Genomic DNA, 26,677 nt, shown 5'->3' on the forward strand with positions numbered 1-26,677 from the left:
ATTCTCTCTTTCTCTCGCGTAGAACGTTCGCCGTGGCCTCTTCCCCCACTACCGCCGTCCGTTAGCCAATCGTAGCGCACTTCCGGCCATTTCGCGTGAGCTGATCAATGAATATATGTAGAGGTCCACGGCTTATATTTATAGAAAGTGGTCTCGCGCGTGACGAATGGACTACGCCGATTGGTCGGCCGCGGGAACTACTTGGCCGTTCGAATTATGCGCGCGAACAATAAACGCGATATTTTAATTTCCCAATTTCAATGTTTATCGCTAGCATAATTAAGAAACATTAATTTTCAACTTTGCATAGTAGTATTTTTTGCATTATGCGTAACTAATTTCACAAGTTGATATGAAGATTTAGTACCATATAATGTCGAAAAGAAAATACTCGATATATTGCGGATATTAATATCAGTTTTACAAATATTACATAATATGAAAATTTTTATGTAGCGTATAAAAGAGCTTTTTAAATGCTTCAATTTTATCTGTGGATTATTTTACATAGTGGCTTATTATTGTGACAATTTTTTTAGGAAAAAAAATATTCACACATCGGATCAAATCATTTACTGCAAATATGTGCCAGAATTGGACCAGTGTTAGAGAAAGAAGTGCCGCCATGTGTCCCTGGAGCGATATCGCTTTTGGGTGCAGGCAAACAATCTTTGCTGCGTACCTACGAAGGTATGAGAATTAAATAAATGTCTTTTATTAATTATATTCTTTATTGCAATAATAGAATTTTTTCTTTTAATAGTATATAAGTATGTGAACATTGTATATAATGTACTAAATTTTATTTTTGTAGACATCACACGTTGTGTATACAGCATTGTCGATTTTTCCACAAGATTCGGTGGAAAGCCCTTCCTGGAATTATCTGGTAGTTTGTCAGTGCCTAATATAGGTAAGAAATTAAGAGTTGGCAATTGAATGCAAATATACTTGCTATATATGCAATTTTATTGGCACTTTTCTGATACTTTTTTTTCTGCCTTGTAAAATGTCAATATATAATTTTGTTATGTGTATATGTTTTTGCCCACTAGTACGTGTACTTCAGGGACGTGAAAATTCTGGTCCCCTAAGTCGAAGACAGGCAATACCGACAAAGTTTTACAGCAAGATGAATTTATATCGGCGTACACTGGGTCATTTATCCGCAGTGTATTGTGTATTGTTTGATCGCACTGGTAAATATATTATAACTGGCGCGGATGATTTGCTTGTTAAAGTCTGGAGTTCAGTCGATGGACGTTTACTCGCCACTTTTCGAGGCCCGTCCGCCGAAATTATGGACATTGCAGTAAATTTTGATAATACTTTATTGGCGGCAGGAAGTTTAGATAGAGTATTGAGAGTTTGGTGTTTCCAGACAATGTCACCTGTAAGTAAAACGAAAATATTTTTTAAGCGAAAATTATTTTCATTTTTATATACGATAATTATATTTTTCTTTTAATTTATATACATATACATTATATATATATATATATATATATATATATATATATATATATATATCTTCTTTTAGGTGGCAGTTTTAATGGGGCATACAGGCATGATTACATCTGTAAATTTTTGTCCGATAGAATGTAATGGTGTCTACTATTTGGTCTCTACTAGTACTGATGGATCAGTGGCCTTTTGGTCTCATACAAAGAAGTCGAACGAAAGAGCGGTATTTCAGTAAGTTTAATTTAGTCATAAAATAATTCTTTATAAGTATCATTCTGTCTGTAATATATTATTCTCAATATTTTGTATTACATTTGTAATACATGTATTGTATTATTTTCATAATAAAATAAAACAATATAATATATTCAATACATATTTGTACATAGAACGATAGTGTGCGATATGTAATTTGTTGCAGGACAAAACCTATTCAATATCATGAGAAAATGAGACCTGGTCAAGCACAAATGATTTGTGCCTCTTTCAGTCCTGGAGGTGCATTTATGGCAGCTGGATCTGCAGATCATCACGTAAGGGTTTACACAATGTTAGGGGACGAAGGACCACGCAGAGTCCTCGAAGTCGAGTCGCATTCCGATACTGTAGATAGTATTCAATGGGCTCACAGCGGTTTAAAATTTATTTCTGGTTCTAAAGACGGTACTGCGAATGTATGGCATTTTGAGCAACAACAATGGGTACATAAGCAGCTGCTCATGACGACAAAGCTTCCTGGGTATGTTTTTAACGAAGTTTCTTTTTATAAAGATTTTATACTCATCAGTTTAATAACATAGCATGTTGAAATTATTCTTCTTTTTTTTTCTTTTACAGAGAACCAGAAACAGACGATGATACAAGCAAAAAAGCAAAAGTAACTATGGTTTGTTGGGATGTGAGCGATGAATACGTTATAACAGCAGTGAACGATTACTCATTGAAAGTGTGGAATGCTAAATCTGGTGAACTGATGAAAGTTTTGCGAGGACATAAGGACGAGGTGTTTGTATTGGAATCACATCCAATAGATTCTCGTTTGATACTCAGTGCTGGTCATGATGGGCAGCTTATAATTTGGGATGTGTTAAACATGGAACCGATAGCATGTTTCCAAAATTTTGTTGAAGGTCAAGGAAATTGCGCTATCTTTGATGCAAAATGGTCGCCTGATGGTACAATGCTTGCTGCGACAGATTCTAATGGACATCTTTTGATGTATGGATTTGGATCTGGCGCTGAAAAATTAAAAATTGTAAACTATCTTGCAGTTTTATTTATATATATTTTGTTTTGTTTTATACGAGTGTTTAATCTTCTAAATTATTTTCAGATACCAATAGAATTATTCTTTCATACGGATTACCGGCCCTTAATAAGAGATGCAAATAATTATGTTCTTGACGAACAAACGCAAACTGCGCCACATTTAATGCCTCCGCCGTTTTTAGTTGATGTGGATGGAAATCCTTATCCACCGGCGCTACAGAGATTGGTACCAGGAAGAGAAAACTGTAGGGGCGAACAATTGGTACCAAATATTGCAGTTGGTGCTGGCGGTAAGATTTACATGCTCGATACTTTATACAAAACAAGATATTTTGAACTGTCTTAACAATTGAAACAAAAATATTATATACGGAAGAGTTTTCAATAGCAGGACAATATTGTACTTGGTTTTTTTTGCATTTATATTTTTAATTTTTTTAATTATATCTAAGATTTTTTATATAAATTATTTTTTTGCTGAAAGAATATATATATATATATATATATATATATATATATATATATGTACAAATTTATATCAAATAGGGATGCAAGAAGTTATAGAAGGCCTTCCAGAACAAGAGCCAAGATCGAACATTGATCGATTGATTGAGGCTCTTGCTCAGAGACAAAATATCAATGCAGATGGGGAAGTCATTGGTGCTGGTGATGATAGAGAGAATATCGCGGAACAACCGATTCGTCAAATAGCGAGTCCTCGTGGTAGTAGAGCTGGTTTGAGGAGAGAGGGAAATGTCGAAGGTGTCCGACAAAGTAGCGGTAATTGGCAGAGGGATAACACTACACCATGGAATAAACCTATTCTTGCACGTCCCATGAAACCTGCCATCAAAAAGACTCAAATTAAAGCGGTGTAAGTAATTATATTGCTTTTCTCTGATAATATTATTGGACAAATAATATAATTATACAGCAATGAGAATCTCAGGAAATAATTTTAAATAAATTTATTAATAATTTATTTATGATATACAGATCAACATTAATGTGATTACATATTAAATAAACTGCTAATATTAATGTTAAAAGAAATATATATTGACCTTTACATTAATTCGCATTTGTACATTATTTGTAAAGTCACGCAATGGCAGATATGGAGTTAGAAAACTGGCGACGAGAAATGCGACGGCGACCGCAGCCTACATCGAGCACTGCCACTAATCAAGGCAATATAGGAAGTAGACCCATAAACCGCAAACGTAATAGAACTACTAGACACGGTTATAGAACCAGAGCAACGCGTGATGAAGAACAGGAGGAGGAAGAATATGAGGTACCTCACAGAAGCGATATTTAATACTGATAAGTATTAACTCATAGACAATTCTATTTGCTATTGTATAATAATGAATAGGAAATTTCAGAATTTTTTAGTTGGTTAAGCGTCGTAATATTGTGCATTTTTACAGAATCCTGATAATACTGGCACATCAGCGAGTTCAGCCAGCACCAATAGTAATGATTCTACTGCTCATGAGGAAGATTTGTGTTCCGATAGCACTACTACAGACTCGAGCACTGAATATTCAGACTGGATGGCGGATCATGGACTGAATTTAGAACCACCTAAACGTAGCAAACGCAAACCCGTGAAAAAGCGTTCTGTCACACCACCGAGTGATGTTGATAGAAGACGCAGTAAACGTCCTAAGAAAAAGGTAAGTTTGTAACTCTTATATTATTTTTAATTTATTTTGAATTTTGTTTAAACTATCATTTTATTATCCAACAGGGAGTACAAATAGCTAACGGTACTTGTGAAGTTCCTGACGTTTACCGCCCTTCGGAATGGCTTACTGAAGTAATACCGAGGAAAGCCCCTTATTATCCGCAGATGGGCGATGAAATAGTATATTTCAGACAAGGTCAAAAATTCTATTTAGATGCAGTTAGGAATAAAAAGATTTATGAGCTTAGTCCACGGTGCGAGCCATGGACCAAGATGAATATTAGGGTATGTTTACTTTATTTTAGGGGATGAAAAAAGAGGAGGTTTTTAACTATATAGGACGGAACATTAAAAAAAAAATCTTAAATAGAATAGACACGCGCGTATATGTATACTAATTAGAAAAAATATTTATATTGTAGGCACAAGAGTTTGTAAAAGTAGTGGGTATTAAATATGAAATTAAACCGCCTCGCTTATGTTGCTTGAAATTAGCGTTAATGGACGAAGACGGTCGACTTACCGGACAGAATTTCACTATCAAATATCACGATATGGCTGATGTGTTAGATTTCCTGGTGTTACGTCAAACTTTTGATACGGCGTTGGCACGAAGTTGGTCCGAAGGCGATAAGTTTCGCTGTATGATCGACGACGGTTGGTGGATGGGACAGATTGTTGGGATGGAGCCGCTAGATGAAGAATTTACGGAATCGTTTTTTATGTGCTTTCGCGTCAGATGGGATAATGGAGAATACGAACGAATGAGTCCTTGGGATCTCGAGCCTGTTGATGAAGATAGTAAGCTCGTCATTTATTTCGCGATTATCAAAATAAATATTTATTTTTGAATTAATCGAAAAAGCGAGTATAAAGATGTATATTTTGATCTAATATTTTTATCTCGCTTTTTTCTTTAGATTCTTTAATTTTGTACTATATGCATTAATTATACTTGTTTAGGAATCCCGATGGAAATCGGTGGTGCGGTTCCCGTCTTACCGGAGGAAAGGCAAGCGATACTGTATCAACCCCATACGGAAGAATGGCCCATGGGTGATAGAGAAGCGACTTGTCGTCGAATTATACGAGGTCTGGATCAGGTGATGAGCCTCGCAATCGCGGAACCATTTGTGGCACCAGTGGATCTCAGTCTTTATCCGACTTATGCGTATATTGTTGAATATCCGATCGATTTGTCGACTATAAAAGCTCGTTTTGATAATCATTTCTACAGAAGAATCACGTCGGCGCAATTTGATGTTAGATATTTGGCAACGAATGCTGAACAATTTAATGAACCTCATAGTCATATAGTAAAAAAGGCGAGAATAGTCACTGACTTATGTTTGCGCATAATAAAGTAAGCAAATATATATTTTTTTCATTTAGTGCAAAAGTTAAAATTTGTATAATCTTTACATTCTATACTAGTAGATGAATGTTATATAATATAATAATGTTTCTCTTATGCAGGGAACCTACTGATTTGGATGTTCCAGCAGTATATCATCAATTGAATGATACATACCATTCCTCTGAATCAGAGACAGAGATAGAAAACAAACCTTCAACAAGTAAACTAAGATCATCGAGTAGAAATTTACGTTCGCAACAAATTTCACAAGACTGGAAATTAGCATGTCGTCAATTATTGGAGAGTCTATGGCAATGTGAAGATTCAATTCCTTTTAGGTAAGATGTGGCGAAAATTTAAATTATCATTTTCTCTTTTTTATTTTTGTGAATATATAATCATATTGAAAATATAATCATATGAAAAATCGTTTTGCAGAGAACCAGTTGATAGATTAGAACATCCAGAGTATTATCAGATAATAGACACACCAATGGACTTGCGTACTGTCAAAGAGGATTTATTAGGCGGCAATTACGAAACACCATCGGAATTTGCCAAAGACATGAAATTAATATTTACAAATAGTAGAAATTTTAATACGAACAAACGTTCGAGGGTAAATTAATACAATTTTTGCTTTGTTTACATACTTTACATAGTTACTCCATAGTTCTGTGCGATACATTGTTAAATATTTTATTATTTATTCAGATATATTCGATGACAGTAAGACTATCGGCTATGTTCGAAGAACATATGCGTAGGATACTTTTAAATTGGAAATCGGCACGTAGACGTAACGACAATGCGAAAGCAAAAGGAAAAGGAAAACAGAAACGGAAACACAACTTAAGTAATGGTACAGGTAAGCATCTGTGTGTCGTATTACTTTATATAAATGTAATATAATTAAACGCTAACTGTTGCAGGATCTTCTAAATCGAAACCTGTTCCAAGCGATGATGAAGATGAAGATGATGTAAATAGCGATAACGATAACGATGATGAGGAATCGAGTAAAGATCAGAAAAAGAAGAATTTTGATGTATCTACACCTGGTATGCCCATGTATCTTTCTAAATTCACTCTATCGCGAAAGAAATTTATTGGATTTTGCACTCGAAAGTGTTGAGTAAAACTTGTAAGAATAAGTTGAATTCGGAATAAAATTATGACTATATTTTAATAAGATCAGCGGAATTGAAGAACGAGCTATATTATAACTATCTTTTTCTCTTATTAACCATATTTGTACTTTGTTCATACAAACCAAAATTTAGCAAATTTTTTCACTAGAGATATCTTTTACAACAATTTACAGTTTCTAAAATTGATAACCATTAAATTAAAATTATTATTGTAATAAACTAGTTATAGTCGATTATCCTTATTATTTTGATTCAAATTATTTTAAATTACTAATTTTGATTTGATTTTGATCCCTTTCTAGGACCCTCGCGGATGACGAATGGTCATACGAAGCGATCTAGCTCGTCTCGACCAACATTGAAACTGAGGATTTGCCGTTCAACCGTGTCGAAGAAGTCAAAGAACAGTGATAGTGATGTTAGTGAATCAGAGGCAACGACAGATACTGATAGTAGTGACAGTGCCCCTGTCCGACGAACTAGAGCAAGGACGGTGGTGCCTAGTGTTAGTGCCGATACCGATTCTGGGGATGATTATACGCTCAATGGTCGGGGTAAGCAGGTTCGCAAAAATCGCTGCAAGAATATTAAGAATAGTAAACAATCTAAATCCAAAGTGAAATCGAACGTTATTGTGGACGACGACGATGATGATGATGATGATGAATACGTTGCGAAGAACAAGGCGAATGACAATGATAACGAAGAGAACAAGGAAGACGACGAGGAACAGCAATTTGTCGCACCAGACTCCACGGAAGAGGAAAGTGAAGAAGAAAAATTTGTCAGAAGAGATACTAGATCGCGAAAATTAGTGGTAGAGAGCAAGGAAAACCAAAAACACACCCCTAATAATGGAAAGAACGAAAATAGCGAGAGCGAGAGCGAGGATGATGATGATGAAGAACAGGACGAGGAGGAAGAAGAAGAGGAAGAGGAAGATGAGGAAGAGAAACAGTTACAGCACGAGGTCAATAATCAAGATTCTGAAGACAGTGATTATTCATATAAAGTACAATTCAGGTCATCGCGCTCCAGCCGTCGAAAACAGCGCGGCTCCGTGGACTCAGAGGATACGAGGCAACAGTACAGCAGCAGACGAGCGGGTCGAAAGCGTCCTCATTATAAGGAGGAAAGCGATGACAGTAACGGGGTGCCAGTAAGAAACCGACGCAAGATCAAGCGCCGCTCTTACGCTGAGGAGAGCGACGAGGACAGCGTACAGGAACCTGGCATTAGTATAAGTAGTAGAGGCCGTATACGTAAAATGACACCACGCGCGCGTGCTTATCTTTTAGAATCACCCTAACGACATCTTCTATGTTAGTAGAAGTCGTGTGTATATTAAAGAACCTGTTTCATAGAAATCCTGATAAAGACCGTATCATCTCGCGCATTCTCAGATCAATATGTCACATTGCAATCGAAAAGCTAAAATGTAAACTATAGCGCGTATAAATACTTCGAAATGTTTGATTGACCAATTAGGATGGAAATTTTTGCAGTTTTCCTCCTGATTCGTTTCGAAGCATTTATCAATAAAGCTACAAGTAGAATGGACTTAGAAGATGAAGAGAGTTTTCAATTTGTTCATCTTCTCCATCTCTATATTTATTTTTTCATTGTTACACATTGTTCATAATATGTAATTGCAATAGGAATTTTCGATACTATAGTACGGTTTTCGAAAATAAAGTTGTAAGAACTAGAGTTCCAAACAAGATATGATATCTGTTACTTTCGGCGCACTCTTGTTTGGCTTATTTATATAAAATATAAAAATTCATGTACTATAGTGTCATATTGAATGCTTCTGCTATGAAGAACTTCTATTTTTACAAAGTAGTTCTTTGAAGCGGGTATTCTTTTCTTTTTATATTTGTCTACATCTTCAAATGATATACATACTAATATAATGGTACAAGCGGAAATAATTTTATAAGCAGACATACGATATTTTCGGTATCTTGATAATCATCTTGTATATGACATGTTCAATCGAATTCATATTAGACAACTACTGTATATAAAGTTTCACTCGCTCTAGAGAAAATTATATAGAGAATTCTATATAATCGCGTTATTGTACAGATATAATGATTATCTTGTTACTTGTAAATGTGGAAAGACGAGCGGCTTGCTCGCGTAAAGACATGAGTTCTCGTTTGGTTGTGGCAATTGCTTCCATGATTTCGAAAGTTTTAAGATTCATATAAATACAATTTTTATGTTATGACAATAAAAAGAGAATCTGTATAAAATCATCTTATTTTATAAAATAGTTTTCAGTTTCGTAAAAATAATAAGTTATACAATGCACTTGTGAAATTTATCAAGTTATTATTTTTACAGGTCTTCATAATATATCATTGTAATAATTGTTCGTTGAGAGTTTATCTATAGAAAAACTTTATACGATTTTCTACATATTCTGAGTTATTAAGAACATGTATGAAACAGTATTTTATTTTATCTATATGAAAGATTCTTGACACACAGTGAAATGTAAATGTAATAGTAATTAGATATAATTCAATTTCCGTATATTGCCCGGGTAAAATTTATGCAGTTTGTTACATATGCAATAATTTCTTCTTTGGACACTGGACTTATAATTAGCGTTTTTAAAGTTATATTAAACAACGTGACATTTGCAATAGAAGTAGTAGTTTGTTATTAGCATATAAAGAATTAAATTTTATTTTACTGATTGTGATGGAAAATATCAGGGAGAGTACAAGAAAATATTCTTTATTATTTTCTTCTCTTCTTTTTCCCTTTCTTCCTTCTTTTTTTTGATTCTGGAATTTCATCACTGTTTTCGCTTCTCACAACTTTGTTTAAGTTTAGGACACACGTGGTAAAAAAACGCAAGTCTGCCTCTCTGTATGTAAATATACATTGTATTAATTCTCGTATCATTCTTCTTTTTTCTTTGATTATTTTATGTTACATAACAGATAACATAAATTTTATATATAATCCATAATACTGCGTGTGAAATAACGATTTTTGATATAGTTTGTATATCTGTTATGGATCTATATAATAAAAGGAGCCCCGCATGGTCACATAATTTTAGAATTTTTCATGAAGGCAGATAGACGTTTTCCAGATTTATATGACGCGAACTTGAATCGATTACGCATTACATAGTTGTGTAAATGATTAGACAATTATTGTCACCAGCAGCTAACATCGTTGATCAAGACAAATGCACAAAAGATCAAAAGTCTTGACTATCTCGAGCCATTGTGATATTAGTTTAAGAATATCAAATATATAAAATATAAATTGATAATATAAATTATCAATATAATTAGGATTGTAATTGATATTTTTTTAATGACTTAAATAAGAGAGTCATATCACATATAGACTCGATGATGTATCCAGCCTTTGATTAATATTAATTTAACGATGTTAACTTTGGTCTCATTCTATTAATCATATAATAATTGATATACTTCGCAAGATAATGATTCAGAAGTAATATAATTTCGTGTATATAAACTCTGCCGAGAACACACATAGGACTTAATATGAAGACAGTTACATTTTATGTATAGTTTGACTTATTCTGTTGTGAAATCTCAGCGTGCTTTGTTATATATAATATGGTTCTTTGAAACCCACCGTCACACCAATAAAAAAGATTAAATTGTTTTATATATGTATCTATCTGTGTATTATTAGCCGTTAACTTTGGAAGTTTTATAAACAAAACGTCAATTTTTCTCAATTTTATTGAAAATTCTACATGTAATTAACATGTATATTTAATTTTTATGCAAATTTTTGTTTTGAAATTTAACTTATGTAATTTTCAAAATTAATCGTTTATTTATATTAACTACCTGATTATTTATATAATATAAAGTATTTCATAAATTTTATATTAAGTTTTTCAGAAGATTTTTTAATGCGCGTGTATATATACATGCATAATAAATTTATAAATAAATGTTTCTTATACACATATGTATGTGAGACAAATATATTTACAAGTTTATTAATAGATTATAATTAACGAGAAGATCTTATTTCTGATAGTTTTGAGGATATTTACAAGAATCAAGGAGCAATTTAAAAAGTAAAAGAAGGTAACTCTCTCTCTCTCTTTTGGCTTATGTATATTTATAATGTATGAAATATTTTATTCTAATTCGTTTATCTGTACACTTCTAAATGGATAATACGAATATTATACGAAGAGACAATTCCATGTGAAACTTGCTAATAATGTTTATTTAGTTTGGATAATTTATAATTTTATAAAATGGCAGCCATATTTTTGTTATGTATTGATTATGTATGATGAGAGTATAATATTAGGAGAAAATGGATAAAAGAAGTCGCGATTTCTTCAGTCACATATGATTCCATTCTTACAATTTCAAGTCTATATTGTTTCCATACAACTTTTCTATATCCGTATTTATTTTCCGTTAACATACTTAATTTAATATAAAAACGAAATATTTCAATATTGAAAAATAATTATAATGTATATCTATAAAAGAGAGATGTTCCTATGTATATATATGCATATATGTATATGTATGTATGTGTGTATGTGTGCGCGTGTGTGCGTAAGTTCGCGCATTATTTTTTATTCTACAAGAAATTGTTAGAATGTTTATGGAATCCCAGTATATGCACATCATTTTGAAAACTGGATCACGAATTCTTCTAAGAATCAATATTGCGTGATCACATTCATTCCATTCTCGACATAAATAAAACAATAACAAAAAGTATATTTTAATAATTAAAGTCCGCTAAGTTTGAAATGCACTGTATAACTATATCAGAATCTATTTCAATATTGCAACTTTAAAAGTTCTTTTATTTAAGCAGAATAAATTTTACTCATTGGAGGCCATCAATGGAGTCATTTATTTAGTCTCTGCTTGGATTCATTTATAATCAAGACTCTCAATCAAGCCTATCCCACAGAATGCCACAATCTGTTGAGTGGAACTCAGGCGGAAGATGAATATTGTTCCTTAAGTCTATGGAATTCTATCTCTTTTTGCAAATATTCCTTGACGAAAGGATGCTCCAAATGGGAATCTTTCAACTGACTTAAATATCGATTCGCCACTTCTGGTGGTTTGCCCATATGCTGGGAAAGAACAATCATATTGATCAATGTATCTGGATTATTACTATCTTTATCGAGAGATTCTTGCAAAGCTGTCTCCGCCTCTTCATATTTAGCTTGTCCGATAAAACAAGTAGCTTGTCCATTCAATAACATGCTTGTACTAGAATGCTTGTCAATCATCTCCTGAAATAGTTTATACATAGTGAGACAATACACTTTTAGTAAAGCAAATTAAAATATTAGCATAAAATACCGTTTGATATAAGATAAACAGTTAATCCTTTCTCACCTGAAAGATGTAATAAGCATCTTGTAGTTTGTCACCACCGCTAGTAATGTTTACCCATGCTTGAGCAAGTTGAGTCAAAGTAGCATCATCATCCTTTTCCTGCATCGTCTTTAGCTCTTTACGGGCCAGATCTGGACGATCCATTTTGAGATATATCTGCAATGTCAGTGCCATGCATTCCAAATGATCCACATCGTGTAATATTCGGAGAGCAGCCTCCAGATTCTTTTCGTGATAATAAATGGTCGCAGCTACGATCAGGAAATTATGATTATCGAAATTTGGATGACTAGTTTCCTTGTCAAGTTCAGCTATTATGGCCTCGCGACGATGCGGATTGGCGAAATAGTCGGCTAAGGTCTTTAATGGTTGCAATTCTGATGGAGATAAATTGTTGATTTCATCTAACACCACACGGAATTTTCTTTGTGCTATATAGGCGCGATAAAGGAGCACGTCGCGCTCCATAGTCACTTCTGGAGAGGATGGCTGTAGGGAAAAAAACAAAATCAAGTAAAACAATTTGCATTTATAACTCTGCAACAGAATTCTCATATTTATTGAGAATATCAAACAATATATTAATAAATTATTAAAACAATGTACATATACAATATATTTTCGAATTGTGCTATACTTTTTTTATATACGAATTTATATTAAAAAGGATTAATTTTTTATCAAGCAAAAAGTGATTTATAGTTTATCTTCTATTTGTTTGACTTGCTTCCAATATTTAGAGTCTCGACATTAATTACTTGATTATTACGCTGCAAATAAAATTTCTGTTAAGATTATTGAAAGTCTGTTTAAAACTATAAAAAACTTTAAGAGGATCTTTAAATCTGGAAGAATGACATTATATATACATGTAGCACACATATATTTTAAATTCAAATATTTTAATAAATCTCCGATACTCAAGCTTTTGTTTTTGCACCAAAGATAAAACTTTATAAATATATCACGTCTGTGCATGATTAACTTTAAAAATGAAAATAATTCCAGAGAAAAAGATTGGTATTGCAAGGCGGAAAGCGTCTGTTAAGAGGAATACTAGCTGTCATTCATGTCAAAAATCTAAACGTAAAAGTAACACATGACATTACGTTTATAAGAGGAATATAAATTAGAATCAACTTTGCCTTGATTTTTTGCGCCTCGTTGATACATTGCTGGTAATTGCCAATGTAAAAGTGATTTCTAACGTCAAAAAGCTCATCGACATCCTGCTGCTGACGTGCCATTTTGTCACTTGTGGTAAAGAAAAGTTTGAGAGAGGTTTTTCGTGGGACGTTTTCCACACCCTGTATATACAGTAGCGCCATTACATCCACTTTTAGGAAATACGTATCCACGCTTCGATACTGTCGGTTAAATTGCCACTTGGTGCGTGTCCGTGCTACATCCACTAGATATACATATAAAATGATAGAAAGGAAACTCATATTTATTGAGATGCAGCGATATCAAGAAGCTATGGCTGCGGTCGAGAAGACGCTATAGATGCTTCGAAGTATTGCATTAACCAATCAGAATAAAGAAATATTTACTCTTTTTGTCCTGATTGGTCAATCAAACGTTTCGAAGCATTTGTAGCATTTTCCCGACCGTAGCCTAAATTTATGATTATCTTCAATTTTTAAAGATGCTGATTTGCACACACACTGACACACACATCTTCAAGTCTTATAATTTATTTAAGAGCGAGCATGTTTAATAATTATACAAAAGAAAAAAATGTTTTTAATTAAATATTTAGAACTGTGAAAGAACATGGATCCTACCGAATCAAAAGATCAGCAACGTTATGGACGCAGATATTTTGACAAATATAATGAAGGTTTTATTTCTTAATTAATTTTAATTATCAGCTTTTTTATTTTTTTTCAATTATATAGCTTGCAGTCAATATTTATATGTCAGTTTATCATTTCTTTGTATTAAAGTATCTGATTATATTCTATTTTAATCTCATCAAAGAGGATCGCAAAAATGAAGAAAGGCAGAAGGTAAGAATTCTGCATAATTATATAGAAATATTGACTAATGACTAACATTTTCTAAATTAATATTTATTAATGATTAACATTTTCTATTGATCTAATAGCTGCATCATTATTATAATTATGAGAATTGTGAAGCTATAAGATTATTTAAATATTAGTTACAAAAACCCTTAGACTTTTTTTGTTGAAGTGTTTTTTTTTTATAAACAGGATGTAGACATTTCCCAAAATATGAAGTTGCAAAAACAATATGAAATACGCTTTGCTGAGAACTTACAGGGTCTCTATACCTCACGGTTTTCTAAAACTGGTGAATTTATAGCCACAGGCTTTGGAAGTGGTGCTATTCAGGTGATAATTATTTTATAATATAAATGAAATACGATTAAATTAAAATTGTTCTGACATTATTTCTTATTATACAACATTTTATAGATCCGGAATGGTAGGACCGGTGAATTAACAGCTATACTTAAATCTGGTCTGGAAATTTCAATGCCAGTCATGTGCTGCAGATTTAATCCAGTACACAAAGACATATTCTATGCTTCCAGTGCCTGTGGAAATATTTTTATGTGTAACACACACACTAAAGAGTTTTCTAGATTTATCTTTGGTAAATGAATTATGTTCATAATTGCATTACATGTAGCATTATTTTTCAATTTGAATTCATCTATGCAGAGCTTAAAAATGAAGTGAATACAATAGATGTGAGTATCACAGGAGATTATTTGGTCTCTGGTGGTAAAGATGCAACTGTTCGCCTTTATGATGCACGAAACACTAAAGTTAATATTATAAATATTCATTGTCAATTATAATTATTGATAAATTAAGTTATTTGCATATACCTATAAATTTTTATTGAAATATAAAATACATAAAAATATTTTAATGTTAATATAAATTTATTTTAGTTGATATTAGAGTATAAAAAAAATGAAGAAGATTTGATAGAAAGTAAAGCTACAAACTTTCATCGAATGAGGATATTTGCTTCAAGGTTTCACAATGAATATCCTGATTTGATTATTACAGGTGGATGGGATGATACTGTTAGAGTAAGTTCTTAGATATGTATATATATGTATATATAAGATATGTATATATATATTAATTATATATAATTAAAAGTATTTTTTAAACATTAATAAATGTTAATAAATATTTTATGATATTTTTTTATTTAGATAGATGATATTATTGCAAATAGATAAATGATTTTTTAAATTAAATCAAAAGATTTTTAAAAATAATGAAACAATTGAATTGAAAGAAGATTTTATATTTCCAGATTTGGGATATCAGAGTTTCGACTGGTTCGATGAGGGTAATCAAAGGTCCTCATATATGCGGTGATGCCATTGATATATGTGTAAGATATTTTGTCTCTTATTGATAAATTAATATCTACATTTACCAATGAAAGCTCTATATTATATAAATGTACTTCTTCATATATCTTGTTTATTAGGAAACGCGCATCCTTACAGGCTCTTGGGTAGTGCGTGATAGTCTACAAATATGGGATCTGATGAGCGCGAAACTCATCGAAACGATAAATCCGCAAAACAGATTGTCGACTTTGAACGGCGAATTTCTTTATGCAGTACAATATTTTGATGGGGATCCCCATGGTAATCTTATCCTGACTGGAGGCTCTGGTACTGGTGCACTTGAAGTGATTAGTTTAAGAGAAAAGAAGGTTTGTCCTGATTACATTAAATAGATTCAAATTGTTACAAGAAGATAAAAAGAAAAGAAATTATTTGTACATTACTAGATATAATAAATATATTTAATTAATATTTTAAAAAGGTGGCAATAAAACGATTTTTCATTTCTCTAATCATTTTTAACACAGGTAATGGGAAGTATCGGCGTAAGCAAGCCGATTTTCACCATAGACAGCCACCAGACTACAATAATATTTGGTGGCATAGAATCTGTGTTAAGACTTGGAGATTATTATTAATGTAATATTGTACTGACCAAGTTATTAAATCTTATTAAATAATATAATTTGAAATATATTATTTCTTTTTTTCTAATATTTCTTTATATAAAAGCTACAAAAATATGACATTTATAACTCTTATTAGTATAAACATTATTTAAGACACTGTTTTGAGAGAGAAATTAAATAAAAATTCCAAAACTATTTATATAAATATTACAAAATTTGTGGCATTGAATGGTACAAAACTGTTTCTCTTATTTGAAATTTCGCGCTTATTTAAAGTACTGCAGGTTATAGGGAGTACATTTTACAAGTGACAAAAGTACTAGATTCTCAAATCAGAGATTGGGATTGGCTACATTGCAAGATGCGAAAAATCGGGAAAAATGGATGCCGAGAGTGAGTATATTAGTTTTGTCTAAACTTTATCTTAGCAGCAAAATGGGTAATCAATTAGTGGGTATCGCGCCCAGTCAAATATTTCCAGTAGAACATTATTTGACGGATCATAGCGATTTATTGTTCGATGTAAAGTAAGTACATTTATCAAATCATTTCATTTTACGTATATATACATTTTGCTAGTAGAATATAATGTGAACAATTATTGTCAAGTCGATTCATATCGAAGCGTTCTATTTTATAATAAAGATAGTTTATTACGTTACAATAATTTTACGTACGAATTATTTATGTTGTGACTAATAATAATATTACGAACAACATTATCAAAAACATACATGATATTCTACTATCTGTTGATAATTCTTCATTTCATGATTCTTGTGTGATTTATATTATGTACATTAATGTATTATTAACAATATGTCAAGATACCGCAATATGTAGAAAAATTTTATAGAAATATTATTTATGATAAGATAAAATTATGAGATAAAATATTAAGTAAATATTAAGTAAAATATAAGCTCTAATTGCTGATTTACAAAATTTTTTGTCATTTATAGCTTAGGAAGTACTAGATTTTTCAAAGTGGCTCGAGCTCGCAGCCAGGAAGGCCTGATAGTTGTAAAAGTATTTGCAATTCATGATCCAACATTGCCATTATCTACCTATAAGGACAAGCTCGAGGAGATTAGATCAAAACTAGCCTCAGCTGTCAACTGCCTACCATTTCAACGAATGATTGTGAGCATCATAACAATAATAAATATGTATAGTTTTATAGGAATTAGAATTAATTGCATGTTTGGATTAGCTTACAGAAAAAGCAGGCTCAATAATGCGAGAATATGTAAAATATTCTCTGTATGACAGAATCAGCACTAGACCATTTTTAACAAGCATTGAAAAAAAGTGGATTACTTTCCAAGTATTGTATGCTCTTCATCAAGTTCATAAGGTAAAATTAAGCATTTAAAAGATAGTAGCTATTCAAAATAGCATATAAAGAATCAAGAAAATTCTTTAAATCATTTATTGTTTTATTAGTTCTTATCTGAGTTGTTTATTTATTTTAATAAAGTCTTTCAATTATAATTTTCAAAAATTAAACAAATATTTTTTTCTCTTATATATATAGTTTGGAGTTTGCCACGGTGACATAAAACTGGAAAACATTATGATAACTAGCTGGAACTGGGTATTACTCACAGATTTTGCTAGTTTTAAACCAACATATTTACCAGAAGATAATCCTGCAGATTTCTCATACTTCTTTGATACTTCCAGGAGAAGGTAAAATTTTTTTTAAAGCTTTTATTAAGCTTCATTAAAATTTCTTTTTTTTAATTGTAAATAATATAATCTGTACTTTTTAATATTTTCAGAACTTGTTACATAGCACCTGAACGATTTGTGAAAACATTATCCTCAGAATTAAGCAATACATTGTTATTGCCAGAACAAGAAGTAAAAACGGGCGATCTACATCCCATGATGGATATCTTTTCTGCAGGATGTGCTTTAACAGAATTATATAATGAAGGACATCCACCATTTGATTTTTCACAGCTGTTAGGTATATATTGTTTAATCTAATTGCTATTGATAGGACTGGTTTTAGAAATACTATTTTATTTTAATATTTAAACTATAAAACTTTATTTTTATTAATATTTACATAAATTTAAAGTATTTGTGTATGTTACTGTTCTTAAATCTTTTTTTTCTCTTGTTTCTCAAGTTACAAATAAAAAATAATTATGAAATAATTATGAACTATACAGAATATATAACAGAAAAGCCAGTCTTATATAATAAGTGCAAAAAATTTCACTAATTATTAAAGTTATATTGAAACCAAGCATACAGGAACAATGAATATTCAGTGAACAAACACTTGGACAGTATAGATGACCCAGGAATACGAGAGTTGCTTAGGTCAATGCTCGAGAGAAATCCATTGAACAGGAAGAGTGCTGAAATTTATTTATCTCAAGCTCGCAGTATTATTTTTCCGGAATATTTTTATTCCTTTTTGCAATCTTATATGCTCATTTTTTCCGCCGCTCCGATTTTATCACCAGATGAAAAAATAACTAGATTAAAAAAGGACATTGGCAATATTATAAGTATATTAAGGGCAGAAGAAAATGAACGAACGAAAATGAAATCTACAGAAACAAAATCTAGCCAATGCGAAAGTAACATAGAATCGATTAAGGACGATTCTGGTCACAGCGAGGAAAACACTATGGTAGAAGTCGACAGCGATCAAAGCTCCGATAAGACCGATTTAAATCAACTTGACATGAAGAGTACAACTCAAGATGTTAGCACTGAAAGTCAAGTAGAAGTGGAACCAGAACTTAAAACATCCATGGATTGTAAACAAATGTGCGATGAAGAATCCCAGAAACCAGTTTTGGCTTTGACTGACATTCTAGAAGGACTCGTTATCATAACTCAACTTGTTACATCTTGTATAAGAGGATTGCATCACTCGCAATCTAAATTATATAGTTTAGAAATATTATTGGAGCTAGCTGAAAATGTTTCCGATGAGACAATTCTTGACAGAATATTACCTTACATTGTAAGCATCATTGTACCAATTTTCAAATTTTTTGAATTGAAGTATATTAAAATAAATATTATTTACCAATTTATATTTATAAACTTAATTAAAAAATATTTGGATGTTAGATGAATTACTGTATGTATGATATTAAATTAATTATTGTATGTGTTCTTTTATATTGTTAATTATGATACATAATTCTTATAATTTTTCTTATGTAGTTCCATCTGGTCCACGATCCGGCACCGCGAGTAAGAGTATCGGCGATACATACTTTGACAAAGTGTTTACATCTTGTGAAATCGATACCATCTTCGGATGTGAATATATTCCCTGAATACATTCTACCAGGTTTAGCACATATAACCCAAGATGAGGCGGTTATTGTTAGGGCAGCTTATGCGGAAAATATTGCACATTTGGCACATATCGCTTTACGTTATCTAGAGAATGCTCATCTGTCTAACTTGAACAACAAAGAGGGACCAAAGCCCAGTTACGATAGTGAACTGCAAACCTTGCATGAAATGGTACATATATTTTTCATATTTCTACATTATTTTACTCTATTATAATAGAGTAAAATAATGTAATTCATAGAATTTTTATTGTTTGGACCAACTGAACTGAAACACATATTGTCATCACATCAAATTATCTTGGTTTATCTTGGTTAATTTTTTTCATATTTTTCGTTTTTATTTAGGTCCAACAATCAGTTTCAATGTTGTTAACAGACCCCCAAAATTTAGTGAAACAGACTTTGATGGAGAATGGAATAAATAAATTATGTGTATTCTTTGGCAAACAAAAGGCGAACGATATTTTACTCAGTCATGTTATCACATTCTTAAATGACAAAGAAGACAGAGAATTGAGAGGTTCCTTCTTTGAATGCATAGTGGGTGTGGCTGCATATGTTGGTTGGCATAGTAGCCCTATATTAATGCCACTTCTGCAACAAGGCCTATCTGATCCTGAAGAATTTGTAACCACAAAGGCCATAAATGCTATGGCAACGCTTACAGAATTAGGTCTGCTGCATAAATCTGCTCTCTATCAACTATTATCAGAAACTATGGTTTTTCTGGTATGTTTTATCTGTATCATTATGTGATAGTATTTGATAAATTTATGTAATTTTAGTTATGTACTTTTATCTAGTAACATTTTCTTTCTTCCAATAGTTTTGTTTTATAAAGGATTTTTTTGTTAGAATTATGTTTCTCTTTTATTAAACCGAGATATTGATGTTGTGATTATTTAAAGATAAAGAATTTTTAAGTGGCAAAAAATTTGATAAGTTTCAGGATATTATTTTAAACAAATTTGTCTTTGAAAAATTTAATTTGCGCTTTAGAAAATTATTAAAGTATTTAATGTTAAAAATACAACGAATATATCATGTTCAGTAAAAATAGTAGACTTCTTTAATTTTCGTTAAAACAATTTTAAGTTTGGATTTGTAAAAGAAAATCTGTGGTTGTGTAAAAAAAGTTTGATTTGAAATACTCTTTTTGTGTATTTTATTGACACGATATATATTACTCTGTATTTTATTGATACAATCAATTTATACATATACTCTTTATAGGTTCATCCAAATTTATGGATACGTCATGCAACCGTCGGCTTTATATCCGCGGCGGCGAGGACTTTGAACGTAGTAGATGTTCAGTGTAAAGTTCAGACGATGCTTCAACCGTATTTGAAGCACTCGTTGATCCAGATAGAAAAGGAGATTTTATTGCTGGAGGCTCTTATTTCTCCCATATCCAGAATAGTGTATGACTCTGTAGTAAAGTATAACGATGTGGAGGAGTTGTTTCAGGTACTCGAACAAAGACAGACAGTCAGAGCGAAAGCTGTGATGGGTGTCGTGCCACCACAATATAACGATATGAGTACGTCTTTACGAAACGTAAGTAATGTCGATTATATTAGTGTATGTACTCAAAATAACATGAAAGAAGTTCTATTATTATACAATAGAACTATTAATATTGTATATTGTTAATATAAATATTAAAACAAAGATGTAAAAAAATGTGCGTTATGTATTTATCATGTATGTCTTGAAAGAAATTTGAATAAAGTTATAAATTATTTTTTGATAGTCCTTATTACTGCGTATAAAAAAAATGCAAAAAAATTCACAAACATGTCTTTTTCAGCTTTTTAGACGACTGAGTTCGGAATCGATGACAGAGGTAGTTGAGGATCAATTGCTGATCATGAAACCACATTTGATTAAGATCAATAAATACCGTTCCGTTGACACGAAGCAAAATGTTGTAAAGCGTGTGGATGGCAAGCTGGAGCTAAGTCCAGTAAAGGATAGGATAAGACACCATGTCGTTGTATTATATCCCGATGCGAAAGGAGACTTGACTTTGCCACCTTTCAAGAGATTAGATCGAAGAATATCGGAGACCGTTGGCACATATGCAACAATGAATCAGGAATGGCGTACAATGTTTGCAGCTCAAGACAATGCTCAGGTAATGAAGTCATATCGATAATTCTATGCTTTTTATATTTTTCTGTGCTAATTTACAATAATTATTATCATTTTATTGTGTGTGCAATAGCATGCTATCGTTAAAATGTCAGACATGACTGGAAGCAGTGGTAGTCCTAGTCAGAGCATACATAGCGGAGATATTCATTTATCTCCTCATCATTGTCTGTCAGATATGACCAGCATTAATTCTCTCATGAACGATCATTCGCTCCATGAACGGTCCTACATACAGTGTAAGTGAAATTAATGAAAATATTGAGTTAATATTGATTTGTTTGAAATAGTTTTTATAGGATTTCTTTGGAAAAATAAATTGAACAAGATTGATGATTTTACAGATAGATGCGCACCATGTCGATTGGAAGTACGGCAATTAACGTGTCGAAAGCAAGAACAACATACGGCAATATTAAGAGCGAAGTGTTGGGCTAATAATGTCTGCGAAGCCGGTAAATAAAATATGTAGTTTATATAAATTATATATCATGTCTATGTATTATAAGATTATTACGAGAAAAATGCTTCTTTATTTATTATCGATATTGACTGAAAGGCTCCACGTCAATGCCAAAGGATTGGAGACCCCGGGGAGTTCCGGTCGCGCATCTTCACGAGCATCGAGCCGCGGTGAATAGATTGATTTCGATACCGGATACCAGTTTATTTGCAAGTAATTCTTCCGACGGATGTATTAAAATTTGGGACGCCAGTAAAATGGAAGGACGAAACATCGCTAATCGTTCTAGGTATATCTTTTTTCTTTCAGAGCAATTGTGTATATTATAAAAAATATCTGGTTTTTTTTACGCTTGATAATTATATCAGTCTCAAGTTTCAAACCCCAAACTATTCTAGTAATAGTATTTACTTTCTGATGTCGTACATTTTAAATAGGCAAACATATATGCACAGAGGAGGCCCATTGGTTGGCTTAACTGTGTGCGACCAAGGGCAATCTTTAGCTAGTTCGGCGAGCACATCCGGAACGGTATTCGTACTTCGGATTGAGTCAAATTCTAGTAAAATGAGTCTAATTGGCACTCGTCAATTGGACCTTCAGGTGAGATGAGATATAATATAAACATTCGATAGACGGGAGTGTTTTAGAGAGTTATTGCTTGTGATTTATTTAACAGGAAGAAGGATGTGCCGTTGATCTGCAATATTTAGATTGCGGCTCTCAATCGGTTCTCGTGTATGCTTCGTTATATGGATCACTAGTAGGCTGGGATTTGCGGTGTCCTGGGACAATATGGCGTTTGGAAAACGATTTGAAACACGGCGTTATCACATCATTCTGCGTAAATAGTCATCAGCAATGGTTGACTCTCGGTACTAGCTCGGGTATTCATACCTGTTGGGACTTGAGATTTCAATTGCCAATAACAAGTATCAAGCATCCGACAGGTAGATTACCGCCGATTATTTCCAATATTCCTGTATAAAAGTAATATATCTTAGTATACTATCATTCTTTTTAACACTGTTTATATATTTTTTAGGCGCCAGAGTGCGAAAGGTCATTACGCACCCAACGGAACATTCATGGATAATCTCGGCGGTACAAGGTAACAACGAGATTTCAATGTGGAATCTGGAGACTGACCATCGACAAATGGTTCTATGGGCGTCGAATGCTCCGCCGTTGAGTCGCACTCAGGCCGGTCATAGCGTGTGTGCCATGTATGCCGGATGCATCGACTGCTCAGGCTTCCTCCTAGCCGGTGGCACCGATATGCGATTACGTTTCTGGGATTTTAATAGGCCCACCACGTCTTACGTTGCTTTGCCTGCTGCCAACGATGGTCTCACGTCGAATTCATTAGCATATGAGTCAGTAATCAGTCAGATATAAAATTATATCTCGTATATATCATATTACTATGCGATGATGTCGCTTCTCTGTTTATAGTTTACGTTTAATAGATGGAACGAATGTTGTACAAGAAGTATTGGTAGATGATGATTCTAATCCGTCATCCGGAAGTGACGCGAGAGGAAGAAACATAGAAGAAAATGGTCCTGAGACTCCACCTTCCGGCCAACACGACACGATCTCTGCCGTGACTATGTCGAATATGTGCATTCTCACCGGGAGCACGGACGGCCTAATACAAGTTTGGAAATGATTGTTTTTCACACTCCCATACTTGATTCCAAAGTTCCTCGCTCGGACGACAAAAGGTTTTTTAACAGTGCAATGCGGATTTCTCTCTTGTAATAACGAAATCATTGTGATTCAAGTAAGGAATAAGTTATTCTCTAGAATAATCCAATAGGCAAATTGTCCAGCATTGTGCTCGGATAATTACCATAGTATAATTTATTTAAAGAGAGTCGGAAGAATCGTGATAAAACAGCATGGATATAATGCCACAATATTTCATTTTGGCAAAAATTAGTAATTATATTTTTTAAATAATTTTGTAATTATTGTTGACTCATTGCAAATTGGTGATATCATATTCACTGTGTTCAAAATAACTTTACAAATCACATCAATTTATTTGGATTTATATAATTTCTTTTTCTTTTTTCAGAGAGAATATAATTTCTAAATATAATTTCTAATATAATTTTATAGATAAATTATATACAAGCAAGAAAAATACAATTTACAATTATATTTCAATTTAAATTATATTTTACATCGTTCAGTTTATTCTTGGACAATTTTAGAATGATTCTTATTATTTTCTTAAATCATAAATATTGATGTGTATGTACTATGTTGCCATGCTGTACTACCTTGTGATTCTCTCTGGACTGTATATAAAACATGTAATATACATGATATTTAAGATTACCAGTTATTATAATTGCGCTATATAAGTGTGCATTTTTTAAGAAAATCGAACATAAACTTGCATTATACTGTGTATAATAATGTATATAATTTATTTTTGTACGTAAAAGACAGCGAAGAAAAAGATAACTTGAAATATTACTGATATATTAGAGAGATGTAACGAGTTTAGAATGTCTATATTACACAAATTGATAGACGAGCTTTCGGAATAGCTGTATCTAAATTAACAGATATTTACTTCCATTTGCGCATCTTAAATTTAACACGAAATTGCGCTGAGTTGACTTTGACAAGTTGATTTTGCAATATAGCAGAACGTTCTTTTATTATAAAATGTCTAAAATACTAATCCATAAATTGTGTTTTAATGGATCATTTATATCGTTCAACTTTCTTATCCTGCACTAAATTGTAGATATTTGTATCATTTTTTTCTTTTTTTTTTAAATCTGACATAAAATACCGACCAAAAAACGAGGCTAAAACAATAATAAAATTCGTGTACGAAAATGCGATATGCAAACAATTATTTTTTCGCTTCATACTTTACACTGTGAATGTGTTATAGTAAGTAGCTATTTGTAATAGCGCGAATATTCATGTATATTCCTTTGCTAATATTATCACACATATGGACACACATGTACACACACATATATAAACATACCGACTGAAATACTCATAATCAGTGGATGTATAATGTCTGAAGCTATAGATTGTTACAATAAATTCATATTTTTAACGCATGATACGAGTTCTTGTTTGCGTTTGGCACAACAGATATAAGGTTGATCGAAAGTTTCTTTTACCAGGGACAGACAGGTGCAGCAGGATAAGGCACGCGTCCTGGGAATGCATACGAATCCGGATTTATCGTCTTGCAGATCTGCTTCCAACGTTCTTTACCGCCTCTGCCCTGACGATATTGCTGATACGGGCCATCTTGTCCGCTCGCATATTCGATATTTCGATTGTCGTATGAAGATTGTCGGGGAAACCATAAATTGAGCCAAGGTACGCAAAAAGAGGAACTAATCAATAACAGTAGTAAAAAGATTAGTTTCATTTTAATTGCATCTCCTGGAAATATTGATTATTTTTATGATAATCTTCCCGTGATGATCTGAAAGGAGAAGGAAGATTATTTTCTTCATTCTTGTGAATACATTTTAAACTCTTTAAAAAAAATTTATATATATATTAAAATTTAATTATTTATTTTATGTATTTAATATTATATTTTTATTTTTCAAAGTAAAGTTTTCAAATAAGATCTGAAAGAATTTAATTATCTCTTGAATTTGATATTTTGTGGATTCTCTCAGCTATTTGTATAAAAACATAATCTTTAGATTTCTATACATTCAAGTAATGTAAAATAAAATTTTATTAAAACGGAATTCTCGTAAAATCATATAAAGAATAAGATTTTGTTATATTTATTTATAGTTTTTCAAGTATATTTGATTCCTCCATTGTTATAATTAAAACGATTATTATTTTCCTTACAATTATTTTGATCTGTGATATCTGCAATGCAGGGCCTGTGGTAGTATTAAATAAATGTTCTGTAAATAAAGAATGAAAGACAAAATTTTGTTAATTGCAATTTATATCTTCTAAATTTCCTATTTCGAAACGGCACATATAACAGTGCACGGAAGTAGACGAAATAGGGACAACATATTTACGCACCGAAAGATCATATAATGAGATGCGTTGTGTCACTGATTCGACGCGTTTTCTTTTACTGTGACTTTCAAATTTCACACTTTCTGAGCCGCAGCATACGATGTGACATTTTATCTTGGACACTCCAATATTTTCAATAGTAGATTGTAATACGTATTTTTTCTTCCACTATGCGCGATTTAAAAAATGATGAAGCAGTACAATTCTACGAGTTAATAATTATGTCAAAATGCCTCAAATGGATGCAATGATTGGTTTCTTTCTGCCTAATCGCGAACAAGTATACTACCGCAATGAAGAGATGCTGGATGCTTACTCCTGTTTTATATACATCAGCCTACCGCCCTACTGCTCAGAAAAACCG

General features: G+C 32.2%; 5 protein-coding genes across 8 annotated transcripts in view; 4 read left to right on the plus strand and 1 right to left on the minus strand.

Annotated features, from left to right (window-relative positions):
* Hook (hook microtubule tethering protein) overlaps positions 1-939 on the plus strand; it is a 2,738-nt gene extending 1,799 nt beyond the window's left edge. The window contains exons 2-3 of the mRNA XM_070308457.1: positions 593-690; positions 815-939. Of these exons, the coding sequence (XP_070164558.1) occupies positions 593-690; positions 815-939 (223 nt within the window). The remainder of the gene's footprint in view (positions 1-592; positions 691-814) is intronic.
* Brwd3 (bromodomain and WD repeat-containing protein) lies at positions 830-10,742 on the plus strand. Of its 2 annotated transcripts, XM_070307731.1 has the most exons (17): positions 830-913; positions 1,056-1,393; positions 1,541-1,695; positions 1,886-2,203; positions 2,302-2,719; positions 2,798-3,023; positions 3,280-3,607; positions 3,835-4,030; positions 4,167-4,415; positions 4,490-4,711; positions 4,849-5,227; positions 5,390-5,789; positions 5,903-6,121; positions 6,222-6,402; positions 6,498-6,651; positions 6,716-6,844; positions 7,237-10,742. In XM_070307731.1, the coding sequence occupies exons 2-17, from the start codon at positions 1,133-1,135 to the stop codon at positions 8,241-8,243; spliced, it is 4,842 nt and encodes a 1,613-aa protein (XP_070163832.1). In that variant the 5' UTR covers positions 830-913; positions 1,056-1,132; the 3' UTR covers positions 8,244-10,742. The 2 variants fall into 2 exon arrangements, with proteins under 2 accessions (XP_070163832.1, XP_070163833.1); XM_070307732.1 differs by lacking the exon at positions 830-913 and having other exon boundaries at positions 1,303-1,393; positions 1,599-1,695; positions 7,237-10,741.
* A 172-nt stretch (positions 10,743-10,914) lies between these two features.
* Epsiloncop (coatomer subunit epsilon) lies at positions 10,915-13,633 on the minus strand. Its single transcript, XM_070307733.1, has 3 exons — positions 13,479-13,633; positions 12,334-12,822; positions 10,915-12,227 (listed from the first exon to the last, which is right to left on the minus strand). The coding sequence occupies exons 1-3, from the start codon at positions 13,578-13,580 to the stop codon at positions 11,919-11,921; spliced, it is 900 nt and encodes a 299-aa protein (XP_070163834.1). The 5' UTR covers positions 13,581-13,633; the 3' UTR covers positions 10,915-11,918.
* Positions 13,634-13,988: 355 nt separating this feature from the next.
* Positions 13,989-16,408, plus strand: LOC138939821 (uncharacterized). Of its 2 annotated transcripts, none has more exons than XM_070308017.1 (9): positions 13,989-14,176; positions 14,317-14,345; positions 14,553-14,693; positions 14,778-14,958; positions 15,027-15,133; positions 15,263-15,406; positions 15,625-15,720; positions 15,820-16,050; positions 16,210-16,408. In XM_070308017.1, exons 1-9 carry the CDS (start codon positions 14,110-14,112, stop codon positions 16,318-16,320), a joined length of 1,107 nt encoding a protein of 368 aa, XP_070164118.1. In that variant the 5' UTR covers positions 13,989-14,109; the 3' UTR covers positions 16,321-16,408. The 2 variants fall into 2 exon arrangements, with proteins under 2 accessions (XP_070164118.1, XP_070164119.1); XM_070308018.1 differs by having other exon boundaries at positions 15,640-15,720; positions 16,210-16,406.
* A 287-nt stretch (positions 16,409-16,695) lies between these two features.
* Positions 16,696-25,767, plus strand: Vps15 (vacuolar protein sorting 15). 2 transcript variants are annotated; one of them, XM_070307902.1, is made up of 17 exons: positions 16,696-16,838; positions 17,274-17,454; positions 17,525-17,668; positions 17,849-18,003; positions 18,096-18,286; positions 18,573-19,303; positions 19,510-19,818; positions 19,995-20,378; positions 20,883-21,209; positions 21,463-21,789; positions 21,880-22,045; positions 22,151-22,261; positions 22,366-22,558; positions 22,725-22,872; positions 22,949-23,219; positions 23,315-23,645; positions 23,725-25,767. In XM_070307902.1, exons 1-17 carry the CDS (start codon positions 16,696-16,698, stop codon positions 23,939-23,941), a joined length of 4,329 nt encoding a protein of 1,442 aa, XP_070164003.1. In that variant the 3' UTR covers positions 23,942-25,767. The 2 variants fall into 2 exon arrangements, with proteins under 2 accessions (XP_070164003.1, XP_070164002.1); XM_070307901.1 differs by having other exon boundaries at positions 22,707-22,872; positions 23,725-25,766.
* The last annotated feature ends 910 nt before the right edge of the window (positions 25,768-26,677 follow it).

Source organism: Polyergus mexicanus, unplaced genomic scaffold (assembly GCF_030449975.1).
Source record: "Polyergus mexicanus isolate NDT 795.1 unplaced genomic scaffold, iyPolMexi1.0 SCAF_15, whole genome shotgun sequence".
In the NCBI taxonomy this organism is placed as follows: Eukaryota; Metazoa; Arthropoda; class Insecta; order Hymenoptera; family Formicidae; genus Polyergus; species Polyergus mexicanus.

Excerpts from the sequence above, each read along its gene's own strand:
- LOC138939821 (XM_070308017.1), top strand. The coding sequence starts at position 14,110 with ATGGATCCTACCGAATCAAAAGATCAGCAACGTTATGGACGCAGATAT. Across the intron at positions 15,134-15,262 it reads ATGATGCACGAAACACTAAA|TTGATATTAGAGTATAAAAA; the intron begins GTTAATATTATA and ends AATTTATTTTAG. Across the intron at positions 15,721-15,819 it reads GTGATGCCATTGATATATGT|GAAACGCGCATCCTTACAGG; the intron begins GTAAGATATTTT and ends CTTGTTTATTAG.
- Brwd3 (XM_070307731.1), top strand. The coding sequence starts at position 1,133 with ATGAATTTATATCGGCGTACACTGGGTCATTTATCCGCAGTGTATTGT. Across the intron at positions 3,608-3,834 it reads AAGACTCAAATTAAAGCGGT|TCACGCAATGGCAGATATGG; the intron begins GTAAGTAATTAT and ends TTATTTGTAAAG. Across the intron at positions 6,845-7,236 it reads TTTTGATGTATCTACACCTG|GACCCTCGCGGATGACGAAT; the intron begins GTATGCCCATGT and ends ATCCCTTTCTAG.
- Epsiloncop (XM_070307733.1), bottom strand. The coding sequence starts at position 13,580 with ATGGCACGTCAGCAGCAGGATGTCGATGAGCTTTTTGACGTTAGAAAT. Across the intron at positions 12,823-13,478 it reads ACGAGGCGCAAAAAATCAAG|CCATCCTCTCCAGAAGTGAC; the intron begins GCAAAGTTGATT and ends TTTTCCCTACAG. Across the intron at positions 12,228-12,333 it reads ATGCTTATTACATCTTTCAG|GAGATGATTGACAAGCATTC; the intron begins GTGAGAAAGGAT and ends AAACTATTTCAG.
- Vps15 (XM_070307901.1), top strand. The coding sequence starts at position 16,696 with ATGCCGAGAGTGAGTATATTAGTTTTGTCTAAACTTTATCTTAGCAGC. Across the intron at positions 18,287-18,572 it reads TGATTTTTCACAGCTGTTAG|CATACAGGAACAATGAATAT; the intron begins GTATATATTGTT and ends ATTGAAACCAAG. Across the intron at positions 22,262-22,365 it reads TAATAATGTCTGCGAAGCCG|GCTCCACGTCAATGCCAAAG; the intron begins GTAAATAAAATA and ends ATTGACTGAAAG.